The sequence below is a fragment of the Vitis vinifera genome, chromosome 12, assembly GCF_030704535.1.
Source record: "Vitis vinifera cultivar Pinot Noir 40024 chromosome 12, ASM3070453v1".
NCBI classification, from domain to species: domain Eukaryota; kingdom Viridiplantae; phylum Streptophyta; class Magnoliopsida; order Vitales; family Vitaceae; genus Vitis; species Vitis vinifera.
Window position 1 is genome coordinate 5,081,922 of NC_081816.1, and position 18,406 is coordinate 5,100,327.

The 18,406-nt window shown below is 34.5% G+C and overlaps 1 protein-coding gene across 3 annotated transcripts; it reads left to right on the top strand.

The window, feature by feature from the left end:
- Window positions 1-2,619: 2,619 nt before the first annotated feature.
- Window positions 2,620-16,714, top strand: LOC109121423 (protein ACCELERATED CELL DEATH 6-like). Of its 3 annotated transcripts, none has more exons than XM_019223637.2 (3): window positions 2,620-4,046; window positions 14,769-15,298; window positions 15,954-16,673. In XM_019223637.2, exons 1-3 carry the CDS (start codon window positions 2,729-2,731, stop codon window positions 16,569-16,571), a joined length of 2,466 nt encoding a protein of 821 aa, XP_019079182.1. In that variant the 5' UTR covers window positions 2,620-2,728; the 3' UTR covers window positions 16,572-16,673. The 3 variants fall into 3 exon arrangements, with proteins under 3 accessions (XP_019079182.1, XP_019079181.1, XP_010657169.1); XM_019223636.2 differs by lacking the exons at window positions 14,769-15,298; window positions 15,954-16,673 and adding exons at window positions 5,373-5,896; window positions 6,602-7,410 and having other exon boundaries at window positions 2,627-4,046; XM_010658867.3 differs by lacking the exon at window positions 2,620-4,046 and adding an exon at window positions 12,784-13,894 and having other exon boundaries at window positions 15,954-16,714.
- Window positions 16,715-18,406: the final 1,692 nt, after the last annotated feature.

Consider the following 18,406-nt stretch of genomic DNA (forward strand, 5'->3'; position numbering starts at 1 on the left):
TACAAAGCTATTATGTAGTCATATATTTATCACTTTTTTTTTTATGTTGATAGTGAATTTAACTTTTTACGGTTGTATCTTATTTTTATATAATTATATTATATTTATTTTATTTTTTATATTAATTTTTAAATGTGACTCACAATTGGTTGGAGGGTTAGAGACTTCATAATATTAGAAAAACAAGTTACATCCTCATCCTATTGACATGGTAACAACGTGTAAATCTTTTTGTCTATCACTCAAAAACCACATTTTAGTGAGGCAACCTATACAAAACCATTGCGTAGTTATATATTTGTCTCAACTTTTCTTTAAGTTGACAATGAATTTAATTTTTTGCACAAATATCTTATTTTTATATAATTGTACTCCATTTATTCTTTTATATTAATTTTCAAATGTGGCTGATAATTGGTTGGTGGTTTAGTTATTATCAATGGTTTAAACTAATCCAATTATTGACTAGTGACCTTTTCGATCCAATTCACACCTTTAAGTCGTTTTATCATTGAATTTATATTACTCAAAAACAAGTTACATCCTCATCCAGCTAACATGCTAATGACATTTCAAGCTTTTCATCAGTAACTCAAAAGCTAGATTTTAGTAGGAGAGCCAATAGAAAGCCATTTTATTGTCATATATTCGTTTCAATTTTTATTTTTTATATTGACAATGAATTTAAGGTTTTTTTTTTTTGCCCTTTTAATATATATATATATATATTCCATTTCTCTCTTTCATATTAATTTCCAAATGTGATCTGGTTGGTGGGTTAGTCATTGTCTATTAAATTCATATCACCCACCAAATTTAGTTGCATCCTTATTAGGCTAACGTGTCAATAACATGCTAACAACATTTAAAAATTTTCAGTAAGACAATGAATACAAAGTCATCATGTGTCATACATCTGTCTCAATATTTTTACATTTTTTTTTTTTTGCACTTATATCTTATTTTTATATTATTATATTTCGTTTCTCTTTTTTGTATTAATTCTTAAATGTGACCGATAATTGGTTGGTGGGTTAGTTGTTGTTCATTGAATTTATATCACCCAAAGAGCTAAGTTGCATCCTCATCTATCTAACATGCTAATGACATTTAAAACTTTTTATTTGTTACTCAAAAGTCATTTTTCTGTAAGACAACCAATACGAAGCTATCATGTAATCATATATTCATTTCAAATTTTTTTAATCTATTTTTTATTTTTGGTGTTGACAATGAATTTAATTTGTTACACATATATTATTTTTATATAATAATATTTCATTTCCTTCTTATATATTCATTTTCAATGATGACCCATAATTGGTTGGTAGATTATTCATTATTCATATAATTAATATCACTAAAAAATAACTTGAATCATCATCTAGTTCATATATTAAACCACATTTATTATTTACATTTTTCAACCAATTTAATTTGTTGATAATAACGACGGTCCAAATTTATGAGATAGTCTGTTGTTAAAAAAATTTTATTGGTAACGGAAAATTCTCATCGATAGACTTTTGTCAACACATTTTTCCCTAACTATCATGTATTGAGATTATCCATTGATAAATGTTTATTCAGATAGTATATATTAATGAAGAAAAGTAAAAAATTTTGTAATGTGTTAACAATGAGTTTAATTTTTTGCACTAATTAATATTTTATTTTTATATAGTTATATTTCATTAATTTTTTTTTATATTAATTTTCAAATGTGGATAATTTTTCGGTGGATTAGTCATTGTTCATTGAATTACATCGGTTCCAACATGGTAGAAGCCAACTATAACAAAAGTTGTATCATCAAATGAAGTTCATTTAAACCAGTTTATCTCAATTCAATTTATCATTAAGCCAGTCTATTTTTGGGGTTTTGTTTTGTGTTGCACCATAATGCAATTAAGTTGTTTGATGAGAAGTCTAGCCAAATTTGACATCGGTTGACCCATGCAAGTTGTATGATGAAAACCCATCTATTTGTACCATGCATGGAAAAAAAAACATACATGGCATTATTAAATTTCAGACTATAATGTAATGCCATGATCAAAAGGGTCGAAAATACGAGAATAATTAAACTTAGGAAGTTAAAATGATAGCAAAATTTTAAGCACATTAATGTGGTCTTCTTGAGCAGTAAAGCAATTATAGTAATTATTAATCTTCATCTAATTAATCAAGTAAAATAATTATCATTAATTATAATAATTCATTTTTTTATTGTGTAGATATTATCTACTTTACTACGAATGCGCATCTACGGCTTTTTGTCTTATTGATGAGTTAGGTAATGTTTGCTCACCCATTTCAGCCCTTTGCAGTGCCTGTGTCCATGCTTTTAATGCTACGTCCGTATTTCCATTTATCAGCTTAGGTTAGATAAAAAATGCAGAAGGTAAAATCAGACATAATAGAAATTAGGGGCTGTATGTCATATATTTGTGCGCGAATTTGGGATTGGGTTGAAGTAAAAAAGTCAAAATGAAATTACAATAAGAGTACGGTAAAGGGTTAACGTTGGGACACCAGTACTGATGTACACTTCAAGGAAGTAGGCCATGGCATGTCATGCCACCTGGAACAAAATAAGGGGTTCTACAGATTCTCTTATCGGAATCATTTGAGATATAGGATGGATGCATAGAAGGGAAGGAGACGACTCCTCTAAAACTTGTGTTTGTGTGTAGGTGAGAAGTTGGGATTCCCTGATCAATTAAACATGGCTGAGGAGAGGGATCCAGTAGAGTTGGGCATGGCACTCGGCGCAGATTCGAACATGAAAGAAGACAGCGTAACAGCTAAGAAGAGGGCAAAACGGTGGGCAATCACCGCAGAAGCGAGCATGGAAAGAGAGAAGGGGATGCTTGATCAAGATGAAGATGACTTGTGTGTAGGTGAGAGGTTGGGATTCTCCGATCAATCAGACAGGGCTAAGGAGAGGGATCTAGTAGAGTTGGGCATGGCACTCGGCGCAGATCCAAACATGAAAGAAGATAAGGAAACAAGTAAGAAGTGGAGGGCAGATTCGACACTGATCAGCTCAGATTCGACGATGGAAGAAAACCCTGCACCGCCTGAGGTGTGGGTGCCAGAAACCTCGCCAATCTTCGCAGATACTAAGATGGCAATAGACATCAGCTCATATTTCACAATGAAAGAATGCCGTGCATCGCCGTGGGCGCGAGAATCCATCATGTTAGGCATGCCAATCACCGCAGAAGCGAGCATGGAAAGAGAGAAGGGGATGCTTGATGAAGATGAAGATGAAGATGAAGATGAAGATGATTTGTGTGTAGGCATGCCAATCTCCGCAGATGCGAACATGGAAATAGACAGGGAAACGCATCTTGTAAGAAATATAAGTGCTCCTTCCACACACGGACCCCACGCCCCCGCTGATGAAGATGAAGATGCGGAGCATAAGAAATTAATGGACCGCCGCATGCACGCGCTAGCGACCCAAGGAAATGTTGATGGCTTTATTAAAATTTTAGGCTCGATATCCTCCGAACAGAACCCACTTCTCTGCCAAGTTAGTCCCCGGAAAAACACATGCCTCCACATAGCAGCAAGCTTTGGACACCATGATCTTGCCAAGTACATCGTGAAAGAGTGTCCAGATCTTATAAAAAATAAAAACTCCAAAGACGACACGGCACTTCATATTGCTGCTAGAAAAAGGAATTTATCTTTCGTTAAGATTGTCATGGATTCATGCCCTTCTGGAAGTGGCGCATCCCAAGATGTAGAGAAGGCTGAGCCTTCATTGCTGGGAATTGGTAACAAAGAAGGAAATACAGTGTTGCATGAGGCACTGATAAACCGTTGCAAACAAGAAGAGGTGGTGGAGATCCTTATTAAGGCAGATCCCCAAGTGGCTTATTATCCGAATAAGGAGGGTAAGTCACCATTGTATCTAGCTGCAGAATCACACTACTTCCATGTCGTAGAGGCTATAGGAAACTCTGAAGTTGAGGAGCGCATGAAGAACAGAGACCGCAAAGCAGTCCATGGTGCCATTATGGGAAAGAATAAGGGTATTTCCCGCCTCCTTCTCTCTCTCTCTCTATTAAATTTTCTTCTTCCTCTTCAAACTTAAAAAGCATTGTTTGGCTTAAATAATATGTTCCTTCTAACTATAGAAGAAGTCTACTGGGCTTTTCTCAGCTTTTGCTTCAATATTCCTTGTTCCTAAAAAATCAATTTTTTTTATTAATTTATGGGAGATCCACACTCTTCTTTCCCAACCCAAACCCCGTCGTTGCAAATATTCTTCATCTTTGTTTTCTGAATCCTTTTTTGTCATCTTCTTATTCTTCTTCAAAACTCCACTCCTAATTAATTCTTTATTTTCTTTTCTTTTCTAAATCACAAAAATTTAAAATTAACTATAAAAAAGAATTGCAGTTGCATATGGCTTCATTGTGTGCATATGGGATGGTTTAAATAGAGGGGGTAAAAAGGGCTGTAAGAGGGAAGAACAATTGCCTGTATAGTTTGGGGTTGACTTTAAGTGACCATTTAAGATTTGATTTCGAGCTTAAGGTTAGAGTTAGGATTTTTCTTTTCCCTTTTTTTTCTTTATGTTTTATGTTTCGTATAGATGCGATGAAGTAGAATGTATCCTACACATTTGAAAGAAACACAAATTATAAATGATGCAATGATGTTCTATTTTTCCCCTTTTAACTATTGCAATATTAGTAAGAGTAGGGATGGGAATGAGACAAGTTTTTACAGAAACCACCCCATTGAGTTTGAGATAAATTTGAGATTTTTTTTAAAAAATTAAATGGAGCCAGATGGGGTGGGACATGTATGAGGACGTTTAAATTTCTTTTAATGAGATGGGACCAAGAAATATTTTGAATAAATGAGATCGGGGTTGGGATAGAGGTAACCGTCCCAAGCCCACCCCATTTCAATTCCTAATTAAGAGGATGATAAGGCAAATAACAAAATTTACATAATTTTTAAGATCTAAAGAAGAACTTATAATTAAAGGAAGCTTTTAAAAGGATGGGCACCCCATGTGGTACAACCTCACACCAAATTGATACTGTTTTGTTGAATTATAGATAATAAAATAATCAATTAAAAAAAACTCTCTTTTTTATTTTTATATTAATTTTTCCTTCCTTGTTTTAATTATCTAATAATTGAACCCTTTCCAAAAAAAATAAAAATAAATAGCAATAGTAGCAATTACTAGTTTACTATGAATTTATCTTAATTTTATTTTTTATATGTTCATATTTTTTATGTAATTTTAATTATTAATGACTTGCACTCATATAATAATATATTTATTAGAAAAAGGTTGTCATATAAAATTTTTCTTATATATGATGACAAAATGCCAGATATGTTGGAAAAAATACTGACCATGAAGCTCGGCCACCAAAAAGACAACCATGGAAGGACTCCACTTCATTGTGCAGCATCCATTGGATATCTCGAAGGAGTTCAAATGCTGTTAGACCAATCTAACTTGGATCCATATCAAACGGACTCTGATGGCTTCTGTCCCATCCATGTTGCATCAATGAGAGGCAATGTGGACATTGTCGACAAGTTGCTCCAGGTCTCCTCTGACTCAATAGAGTTACTAAGCAAACGCGGTGAGAACATTCTTCATGTGGCAGCCAAGTATGGTAAAGACAATGTAGTCAATTTTGTGCTCAAAGAAGAAAGGCTTGAGAACTTTATAAATGAGAAGGACAATGTTGGAAACACGCCACTGCATTTGGCAACCAAGCATAGACATCCCAAGGTCGTAAGCTCTTTAACATGGGATAAAAGAGTTGATGTGAATCTTGTGAATGATTTAGGCCAGACTGCTTTGGACATTGTATTATCAGTGGAGCCTCCAACTACATTTGACCAGGTATATCTATATGGTGATTTGCATCTTGTTTTCTAAATGATGGGTCCTATTAGTAGTCTCACCCTTCAACTGCATGCCATGAGTAAGAAATTAGAATGCCTCATCCATGCATTGTTACAGTGCTATGGCATTTTCCTTCTCAGATGCATGCATGCAATTAAATTATTAAAAGGATCGATCAGGACAACATAGTTTGTTTTCCTTTCCTAGAAGGACCGACTAATATTAATAAGAACTAGATCAACACTTCAACTCAAGCCACTGACCCCTGGTTGAAGGTCAATTTAATTGAGCCCATAATATCCTAAAAGTCAAGAAAATTATGGAGCCTAACTCAATCACCATCACCCTCACCAAGATTAGAGCGACTCAACCAAGGTTAGGCTAGGTTTCTCTAGCAAGTGCATATACTCTTGATGTCGGCAAAGACTTGTGGGAATAATTTTTTGCATCATACTAAAAAGTTTTCAGTGTAGAGAACTGCTATATCATGTGCGCTTGTGGTTGCTCTCTTTGCTGCTTCACATTGCTTAATTTCATACTTCTAGTGGGTGTTCATTGAATTTACAGGGAAAAGAGAATGGCTTCCTAACAAAATATTACGAAATTATAGTCTACTTTTAGTTATTATTAGGACACATACATTTTATGTTCTTTCTTTCTCACGATTACATTAACAGCAACATCTTTTTCTGTACCACGCAGGCACTAATTTGGACAACACTCAAATCTGCTGGTGCACGACCAGCGGGAAATTCAAAGTTCCCACCCAGTAGATGTTGTAAACAGTATTCTGAATCACCTAATACGGACAAGTACAAGGACAGGGTAAACACTCTTTTGTTGGTTTCGACCCTTGTTGCCACAGTGACATTTGCTGCTGGTTTTACCATGCCAGGTGGCTACAACAGCTCCGACCCAAATGTCGGCATGGCTGCCTTGCTGATGAGAAATATGTTCCATATGTTCGTCATCTGCAATACCACTGCTATGTATACCTCCATCCTCGCGGCAATCATCCTCATCTGGGCACAGTTAGGTGATCTCAATTTGATGGATACTGCCCTCAGATTTGCATTGCCATTCTTGGGGTTGGCCCTTACTGCGATGTCCTTAGGCTTCATGGCAGGTGTTTACCTGGTGGTCAGTAATCTTCATTGGCTTGCAATTGTTGTCGTCATTATTGGAATCATCTGCCTTGTCGGTCTCCTAGTATCCTTTTTTTTACTTTTCCTCCCAAGTAAGTCTACTAATAGTATCCTTAGGCACATCTCCTATTATCCGTTTCTTATATTGGTATGGGCATCTAAAAGCCCCGAAATGAAACGGGAAGATTAGCTCGTCCTGTTGATGATGTCTGCTAGCTCCATCTTCCCCTGTGTTTGTTGCTTCTTTCAGCATTATCTCGATGACTTGGTAGACAAAGTATGTTATGTATAAATGCTTAGTGTGATATATTGATGGTGTTGTACATGACCATTTCTTATATAAATCTATGGTTTTTGGATCTATAATTAGGTAGTTCTATATATATTTCAATAAATACTCCATTCATACATAAATAACGTGAATTTGTTATTAATAGGTTCAGTTTAATTTATTGATTGAAATTTGAATTTTCAATTGTATTTTTTAAACTTTCTTAATTATTATTCTTATGAGAATTTTGGGTAAAGTTTTGTTTTCAAATCCGGGTTACATCTTCTACGCTAGGATTCATTGGGAAGGGGAAAAGCTTTTAATTTTGGAAAAAAAAAAAAAAAATTGGCTTTTGAGTTCCAAAGTATTTTTAAAAATTAAGGAGTTTAATAATTTTTTTAAAATAATTTAAAAATAAAATATCGAGGGAGTTAACACTAGAACCAAAAATTGGTTGAAAAAGACTATATTAATCTCTAGTTTATGCACAATTATATTTTTCATTATATTTTATTATATTATTAATATTCATATTTTATTAAAAATTATTTAGTTTGAATTTATTTATAATTAAAAAATTCTTTTTATTTTTAATAAGACACAAATTAAATTTAACTTATATTATATAAATTAAATTTATAATTTGTGATTTTTACAAAATAAAAATAAAAATTATTTTTAGAAACAACTAATTTAATTCTTATAATCATTTAAGTTATCTAAATATAGAAATAAATGAGAAAATAATGGAGATCTTCATTTCCATTCCTGTTTTCCGCGTAGCAAACAGTCCCTCATCTTAATTAATAACATAACATGAATTATATATTTGATGGACGGTAAAATCAACCCTTTGTTTGGTAACTCATATTGTAGTAAACCCTAAGTTGAGTTTGATGATAGTCGGACGTATTGACGACGGATTTGACGGACATAACGTTCAAACCCGCTCAAAGACTCAAACCCACAGAACTTCACAACTGATTAAAATAATTTTATAAACCAAAATGATCAAACTTTGTAGTTTCTGGGATTGGTGTTGATGCTTCCAAATAGGTTCCAAGATGTTCCCAGTGAGTTTGGAAAAGAGAGAAGTGGATTCCTTGAGCTTCTCAAAACATTTTCTTAGAAAATGTCAAACGCTTGGTCTCAAAATCTAACCCGTATGATTCAAACACACCCATGAAGACTTTTCTTTTGAATATTTCAAACTCCAGCAAACGAGTAAGATATTTGAGTTGCCGTGCTTCATATCCATTCCGTGTCTGCTGGAAGTCCTATGTGATGTAAGTTGGACTATCAAATGAATTTCTTTTGAGTATCAAATTTTTTATTCAACTTATCATATGTATGTAATGCATAGGTTCTTCTCTCACATATTGACTTGGCCCTTACTTCCATCCCAAGCAAGAGAGTGCAGGTATCTCATGGCCGGCAGTGGACTAATGATATATGAACTCATTTTAAATTGGGTCTGACTAACTTGGCCACAGGGGTTGTTACCTTGAAAGGACTTGAGTGGGGTTCATGTTTAAGGTGGTGTTTGTTTTTTTGGTTTTTTGCTGAAAGTAATTTAATTTTAGAATTTAAGTCGTTTGTTTTTCTAATTTTTCATAACTTATTATAAACTTTTTACTAAATAAAAAAAATTAAAATATGTAGCTTTTTTTAAATAGAAAAAATAACATATTAGTTTTTTTTACTTTTTAATACTTGATAGAAATAAAATATTACAAAAACAAATAACCTAATATTTAACATTATTAAGTATTAAGGTTCTATTTAGAATTAAGTAAAAAAACAAACACCACCTGAGTCTTTCTTTTTTAATCTAGGTATGTACTGTGTGTGCTCTCTTCTTGTTTTAGTCGAATTCAAAGAATAGTTGTTTCTTCCTAGTCTTGGTAAGTGGTTGCTTAAGGGTAGCATATTAAGATTTTTATTATTTTTATTTTCTGTTTTTGACTTAGTGCCTTCTCAAGATTTTGAATTGTCAAAAAAGCTGGTTATATTGTATAAACAATCATCATAGTATTAGAATTAGCATATATAATTTGGTATTGATGTGCATGTTCTCTTCCTCTGTATGACCTATCCTTTGCGATGAAGTATTGGACTGGTTTCTTTGTTGCCATTATTTCTTTTTTCTTTTAAACTTCTTAAACCAACATAAATACAAGCACAGCTAACGGATTTGATTAGGCAAGTCAACTACAATAGGAGATATTATGAGACAAGACGATTTAATGATGAATTTTGAGAGGCTAAGAAAGCAGGGGAGGGGAGAAAGATGGAAGACAGGGAAACAAAGGCAAAAACAACCCAAGAAGCAAGCCATCTTGGCAATCTCTGAGCATAAGGATGCCAAATTGTTGGAGGACTATGTGACAGCTAGTTCCATGGATCCTGATTTGTACAGACCTACGATACAAGGAGACATTCTTGAATTCATAAAAGCCGTGGAACAAGGACCAGACAATAGACACGCTGGTGTACCTGCTGCATCTTGTATCCAAGTGACCCCTCAGAAGAACACAGTTCTTCACCTAGCAACGATCTTTGGACATGACGAGATTGTGAAACTCATTTGTAAGGACTTGCCCTTTCTTGTCATGGAAAGAAATTGCAGAGGTGACACTGCACTTCACATTGCAGCCAGAGCTGGCAATTCACTGCTAGTGAATTTGTTGATTAATTCAACAGAGGGGGTTTTGGGTGTGAAGAATGAGACGGGTAATACCGCATTGCATAAGGCATTGCAACATCGTCATGAAGAGGTGGCCTGGAATATAATTAACAAAGACAGAAATATGTCTTGTTCTGTCAATAAGGAAGGAAAATCTTTGTCGTATTTGGCCGCAGAAGCAGGATATGCAAATCTTGTTAGGTTTATAATGGAAAATCCTGCAGGAAACTACAGCATTGAAGGAGAGCTCGAGAACAAACCATCTGTGAAAGCTGCCATTCTTGGGAAGAACATAGGTAAATGAAATTCTCTCCTCTAATCTCCCTTTTTTTTCCCTTAATTGGTATGCTTGTCTTTCAATTTCAGACTTCCAAGAGCCTGCACTTGGATTGGAAATTTTTAAGTGACTGCACTTTCACACTTAGTTTTTTCCTACAAAAAGCCCTGCAACTACTATAAACCACCCAATTCTCTGCACCTGTGAATCAGAAAACTTTACCCAAACTATATTGCATCCAATTGTCACCATTAAAAGGTAATGATATCATGGCACATAAGAGCATTCCCATTTTTCTGGAAGTTGGAAGACCTCAATTATTTCTTGCTTAATTAATTGGTGATATTCCTGTGCTTCCATGTTTGAATTAGTGTGTCCATTGTAATCTCCTTCCATGGATTTCCTTAGGTGTGGCCACCCATCAAGAAGAGATCAGGAATAGTCCAGAAATATTACTGTCTTATTCTAATTACATGAGTATCTAGCAGTAAAGAAATATATCTGTAGTAGCTGATTTTTTTAGATGGGTCCTCTAGTAGCCGATCGACCTTTTTTCTTTACAAGAAGGCTTCTATTGTGACTTGTGAAGACAATGATAAATTGACAATATTTCTAATTATCATTTGGATTTAGGAGCATATTTTACCATATATTTTGTTCTCACGCGTGGCAAGATTTTCATTTAATGTGTTATCATCAGTCCTGTGAGCACCAAAAAATTCGCTTAAATATGGTTCACACTTCTTTGTTTGTTTGTTTCCATTTTTTTGTTTTGGGCGACGTTAGATGTTCTCAAGATAACGTGGGAAAGAGATCAATCATCCTTCAATTTAAGATGTGAAGAAGGGAGGAACCCTCTTCACTATGCAGCATCTATTGGTTTTGTTGAAGGAATCAATTACTTTGTAGACAAATACTGTATCGCTGCTTACCAAGGGGACAAAGATGACCTCTCTCCTATTCATATAGCAGCCATCAAAGGTCATTTCCACATAATTCAAGAGATGCTTCAGCATTGCCCAGATTTGATGGAGCTGCTCACTTGCAAAGGCCAGAATACCCTTCATGTCGCAGCAAAGAGTGGAAGAGCTGAAGCAGTTAGTTATATGCTTAAAAAAATGCCGGAGCTTGAGAAGCTTATAAATGAGAAAGATAAGGATGGAAACACACCTTTACATTTAGCCACTATTTTTGAGCATCCAAAGGTCGTAAGAGCTCTAACATGGGATAAGAGAGTTAACCTAAAGGCAGAGAACAATGGAAGGTTGACAGCACTTGACATTGCTGATGAGTACATGGACACAATGGTTTCTTTTCGCAAGGTGTGCTTTACAAACTATTTGTTAGGGGCTAATCATCTCATTTTACTTGTTTATATTTATCATATTATTTGAAAACAACAAACGTTTTTTTAAAGAATATAAACTTTTAAATTATGTCTTCCCTAAACAAAAACTTGGTCATTTCTTAATTTGTTCGAGAATCAAGGTTTATTTTCTATTCTTGTGGGCTAGTGAATTGTTTTTTTTAAGTGTTAAGTGTTACAATAATCCCACATCAGAAGTTGGAGAGAAAAAAACACCCCCTTACGCAGCGTGCAAATCGATCAAGATCAAGGCAAAAAGAGTATATAATTTTGACATTAAATCCAAAATTGAAAAAGGGCTCACGTGGCAAAAGTTCAATAGTGAAAAAAATGAAGCTAAGAATAAAAGTAAATAAAAGTTAAAGCTAATAAGGTAAGCACAATTCATAGAGTATTGAAGAAAATGAAAGTAAGAATAAAGGTAATCGAAAGTTAAAACCAACAAGGTAAGCACAATCCATGGAGTATAGAAGAAAATGAAGTTAAGAATAAGGGTAATTGAAAGTCAAATCATAACATCTTTTATTAACTTAGACATTTACTTGACCAAAGCAAAAGCCATTAGATGCTTGTCTTGTAATGCAATCTTGCCCTTGGTTCAATTCACAGCCTTAAATGATTCACTGTCATCCAATAGATGGAAATGGTGATCTTAATCGGTTTTTAAAAATAAATAATTGTTTTTGTATAATTAAAAATTAATTAGGATTAAAGATTAAAAAATAAGACTAAAGTTTAAATTTTGTTTGAATTTTAAAATTTAGAAATATTAAAAATTTAGAAATTTAAAAATAAAAAAATGTAAAATCAGAAAGGATTGAAATTAGGATCTGTATATGATATATTTGTGCGTCGGTATAGAAGATTGGGATTTTGGGATTGGATTGAAGTAGAAAATTCAAAATGAAATTACAATAAGAATACGGTAAAGGGATAACGTTGGGACACCACTACTGGTGTACACTTCCAAGGCTGGAGGTAAAAGAAGGCCATGCCATGTCATGCCACCTGGAACAAAATAAGAGGTTCTACAGATTCTCTTATCGGAATCATTTGAAATATAGGATGGATGCATGGAAGAAAAGGAGACTCCTCTAAAACTTGTGTAAACTTGTGTTTGTGTGTAGGTGAGAGGTTGGGACTCTCCGATCAATAAGGAACTCGGAGCAGATTCGAACAAGGAAGAAGGCGGGGAAGGGCAGATGGCACCACGCATGACATTCTCCGCAGATGTGGACATGGATAGAGATAGAAGTGCTCCTTACAGCTATAAACACATTGTCCCTGCAATCTCCGCAGATAGAAGTGCTCCTTCCACACATGTGGGCATGGCTAGAGATAGAAGTGCTCCTTCCACACATGTGGGCATGGCTAGAGATAGAAGTGCTCCTTCCACACATGTGGGCATGGCTAGAGATAGAAGTGCTCCTTCCACACATGAACTCTACGCCCCTGCTCCGGAGGAGAGGCTAGCATCCTTTATACGCTTCGCATTCTTAGTATATAGGGAAATTGAAGAAAATGAGAAGATGCTTCATCAAGGAAGTGGAAGTGCTCCTCCCACACAAGAAGTCGTCGCTCCCGCCGATGAAGATGAAGATGTGGAGCAGGATAGATTAATGGACAGCCGCATGTACATGCAGGCGACCCGAGGACGTGTTGATGAATTTATTCAAATTTTAGAATCGATATCCTCTGAAAAGGAACTTCAAAGCTCAGAAATCCTCTCCCAAGTTAGCCCCCGGAACAACACATGCCTCCACATAGCAGTAAGATTTGGACACCATGAGCATGCCGAGTACATCGTGAAAGAGTGTCCAGACCTTATCAAAAAGACAAACTCCACAGGCGACACTGCACTTCATATTGCTGCTAGAAAAAAGGATTTATCTTTCGTTAAGTTTGCCATGGATTCATGTCCTTCTGGAAGTGGCGCATCCCGAGATGTAGAGAAGGCTGAGCATCCATTGCTGATAATTGTTAACAAAGAAGGAAATACAGTGTTGCATGAGGCACTGATAAACCGTTGCAAACAAGAAGAGGTGGTGGAGATCCTTATTAAGGCAGATCCCCAAGTGGCTTATTATCCGAATAAGGAGGGAAAGTCGCTATTGTTTCTAGCTGCAGAAGCACACTACTTCCATGTCGTCGAGGCTATAGGAAAACCTAAAGTTGAGAAGCACAAGAACATTAACAGAGACCGCGAAGCCAAGTCGGCAGTCCATGGTGCCATTCTGGGAAAGAATAAAGGTATGACCCGCCCCATTCTCAATCTCCATTTAATTCTCCTGCTCTTCTTCTTCTTCTTCAAACCTAAAAAACACCATTTCCAATAAAATCTTAAACCTATATTTGATTCTCATAGTTGAAAAAAAAATTATTAAGGGAAGTGATTTTCTAATATGCTGTTGTACCATGAAAAACATGAAAGAAAGTGAAATATAATTAAAATTAATAAGAAATTTATATCATTTAAAATTATTTAATTTTTATATAAAATAGTTAAATAAGTAAAATGAATTTAAAGTAATATATAAAAATAATTTATTAACTTAAATTTTTTTTCTCTCTTTTTTTAATTTTTCTTCTTTATTTTCTGTTTTCACATATTCCCTCAAACTTTCGGACCAAACATAACCTAAATGATCACTTGAAGTCAATCCCAAACTATCCAAACAATTCTTCTTTCTTTGCTCTTTTTCTTATAGCCCTTTTTGCCTCCCCTTTATTTAAACCAGCCAATATGCACGCAACAAAGCCACAACAGCAAATTTTCTTTAGTTAATTTTAAAATTTTGTGATTTAGAAAAGAAAATTAAGAATTAGGAGCTAGTGGGGTTTTGAAGAAGAATAAGAAGATGACAAACTAGGATTAGGATTTTGAAAACAAAGATGAAGAATATTATTTACAAGGACGGGTTTGGGCCGGGAAGAGGAGTTATAAACATTATTGATCTCCCATAAATTAATAAAAATTTTAATTTTTTAGGAACGAGGAATATCGAAGCAAAAGCTGAAAAAAAAAAAAAAAAAAGCCAATTTACTTTTTCTATAATTAGTTCAACAGAAAAACATAAATGTGTTCTCATTTTAATTTCTTTTATATATGATGAAAAAATGCCAGAGATGTTGGAAAAAATACTAGCCCTGAAGATCGTCCACCAAAGAGATGAACATGGAAGGACTCCACTTCATTATGCGGCATCGATTGGATACCTTGAAGGAGTTCAAACGCTGTTAGCTAAAGACCAATCTAACTTCGATCGATATCATAGGGACGACGAAGGCTTCTTACCCATCCATGTTGCATCAATGAGAGGCTATGTAGACATCGTCAAAGAGTTGCTCCAGGTCTCCTCTGACTCGATAGAATTGCTTAGCAAACACGGTGAGAACATTCTTCATGTGGCAGCCAAGTATGGTAAAGATAATGTAGTCGATTTTCTGCTGAAAAAAAAAGGGCACGAGAACCTTATAAATGAGAAGGACAAAGAAGGAAACACGCCACTGCATTTGGCTACCACGTATGCACATCCTAAGGTCGTAAACTATTTAACATGGGATAAAAGAGTTGATGTGAATCTTGTGAATAATGAAGGCCAGACTGCTTTCGACATTGCTGTATCAGTGGAGCATCCAACTTCATTGCACCAGGTATATATGACGATTTGCATCTTGTTTTCTGAATTAAGGGTACTACTATTGGTTTCACCTTGAACTGCATGCATTGTTAATGCTATGGCATTTTCCTTCTTAGATGCAAGCATGTGAATTATTAAAAGGATCAATCAGGACAACATAGTTTGTATTTCTTTCCTAGAAGGACCGACTGATATTAATAAAACCTAGTTCAACTAAAAGAAGATCAATTTGATCCCATGATATCCTAAAAGTCAAGAAAATTATGGAGCCTAACTCAATCACCATCACCCTCGCCCAGATTAGAGCGGCTCAACCAAGGTTAGGCTAGGTTTCTCCAGCAAGTGCATATACTCTTGATGCCGGCAAAGACCTATTGGAATAATTTTTTGCATCATACTAAAAGGTTTTCAGTGTAGAGAACTGCTATATCATGTGCGCTTGTGGTTGCTCTCTTGCTGCTTCACGTTGCTTAATTTCATACTTCTTGTGGGTGTTCATTGAATTTATAGGGAAAAGAGAATGGCTACCCAACAAAATATTTCGAAACCCAACTCATGGAATTATAGTCTACTTATACTTTCTATAGTTATTATTACGACGCATACATTTGATTTTCTTTCTTTCTCACGATTACATTAACAGCAACATTTTTATCTCTACCACGCAGAGACTAATTTGGACAGCACTCAAGTCTACTGGTGCACGACGAGCCGGAAATTCAAAGGTCCCACCAAAACCGTCTAAATCACCTAATACGGACGAGTACAAGGACAGGGTAAACACTCTTTTGTTGGTTTCGACCCTTGTTGCCACCGTGACATTTGCTGCTGGTTTTACCGTGCCAGGAGGCTACAACAGCTCTGATCCAAATGCCGGCGTGGCTATCTTTCTGATGAGAAATATGTTCCAAATGTTCGTCATCTGCAATACCATTGCTATGTATACCTCCATCCTCGCGGCAATCATCCTCATCTGGGCACAGTTAGGTGATCTCAATTTGATGGATCCTGCCTTCAGATTTGCATTGCCATTATTGGGGCTGGCCCTTTATGCAATGTCCTTCGGCTTCATGGCAGGTGTTTCCTTGGTGGTCAGTAATCTTCATTGGCTTGCAATTGTTGTCTTCATTATTGGAATCATCTGCCTTGTCAGTCTCTCAGTACCCTTTCTTTTACTCTTCCTCCCAAGTAAGTCTACTAATCGTATCCTTAGGTACATCTCCTATTATCCGTTCCTTTTACTGGTATGGGCATCTGAAAGCCCCAAAATCAAACAGGAAGATTAGCTCGCCCTGTTGATGATGTATGCTAGCTCCATCTTCTCCTATGTTTGTTGCTTCTTTCAGCATTATCTCAATGACTTGGTAGACAAAGCATGTTATGAATAAATGCTTAGTGTGATCAGGACTTCAATATATTGGTGGTGTTGTACATGATCATTTGTCATATATATCTGTAGTTTCTGGAGCTGTAATATGTGAAATACTCTATAAATACTCCATTCATCCATACTGATCAATGCATATTTGTCTTTGCTTTTTTAGAAAAGAAAAAAAGAAAAAATAAATCTTGGAAATCCCAAAATGATTAATTTGTGAAATATCATTATTTAACAAAATAAAAAAAACACATGAATATATAAACCCCACTACATCATTTTCTTTGAAATACCCTGTCGCGGTTGGTGAAATAGAAGGGAGAATTATGTTTTGGGTCTGGCCCGAAAATTGACTAAAATTTCACATATTATACACATTTAAACCCAAGACCCAAATAAAGTGTAAAAATTAAGTTAAAGGATATTCTTAACCCCTACATAGGCACACAGTGAATGTAAATTTCAATTTTTTTTTTCCCTTTTCTATTCCCAATTAAGTATTACTCACTTTTAACTTTTGTTCTTTTTTTAAAGATATTGAATCTTTTTACTCAAGGATAAAAAAGTTTCATATAAAATTTAATTTTTTTTATTATTTTCATATAAAAAATAGTATTAAACAAGGTTTTCAATTTTTATTTTTAAAAATAGTTTTCATTTTTTAATTAAATATTTTTTCAAAAATAAAATATAAAAAATATAAATCATATTACCATTTTTTTAGAAAGTATTTTTTTAAATAGTTTTTGAAAGTAATTTGTCTTTATTTATAATTTAAAATAGAAAATAATGTTGATTTTCACTTATTTATAAAAGAACGTTTTTAAAAAAATGAAAAATCTAAATTATTAAAATATAATTATTATGGTTGCATGAATACTGGTGCAATAAAGACCAAAAAAGTTTATGTGAAAGGTCAACCCTAGTTTTAGAGTTTGGACTCGTAAAAACTCAAAATTACTCAAAATTCATCTAGGAATAGCCAAAGTTGATGATCTTGTTTCTATATAGAGCAAGTGATGATTGAGAACCATCTACCTAGTCTATCTAATTAGTTATGTGATGCAAGGTGAAAAACCTTCTTTTATTTCATAACATGATTCTATTTTATAGACCATAAAATCAATTCTTTGTTTGGTAACTCATATTGTAGTAAACCTTAAGAACCTAAATCCCCCATGTGTTTGACATAAATTGGGAATTTTTGTTGTAATATGTGAGTCATATTGGGAGAAAGATATATACGGAGAAAAATAGGCCAATGTCAAAGTGGAGCGGAGTGGAACGATAGCATTTGTCATTTAAATTTGTATTTTTATTATTAAGGGTGAATGAGAAGTTGGGGGGTGTGAGGGGACAACACCTCCTGTGGTATGGTTTAGGGGTATTTTTTAAATTTTATTACTTAAGAGTTAATATAAATGTTTTTTTATATAACCTTAATTTGACATATAGTGAATTCTTCCCTATTCTCATAAACGTAGACAATCCGTCGTTAAATTTATGCGTCTTTTTGTTTTTCTCTAATTTCTTCAGCAAGAATCGTTGCACGAATATCAACAATTTTGAACCTAATCTTAAGTTGAGTTTGATCCTAGTCGGACGTATTGATGATGGATTTGACGAAGATTACTTTCAAACCCGCTCAAAGACTCAAACCGACCTAACTTTGAATTGGTTAAAATAATTTTATAAAGTGAAATGATTAAACTTCTTACTTTTTGGCATTGGTGTTTGTGCTTC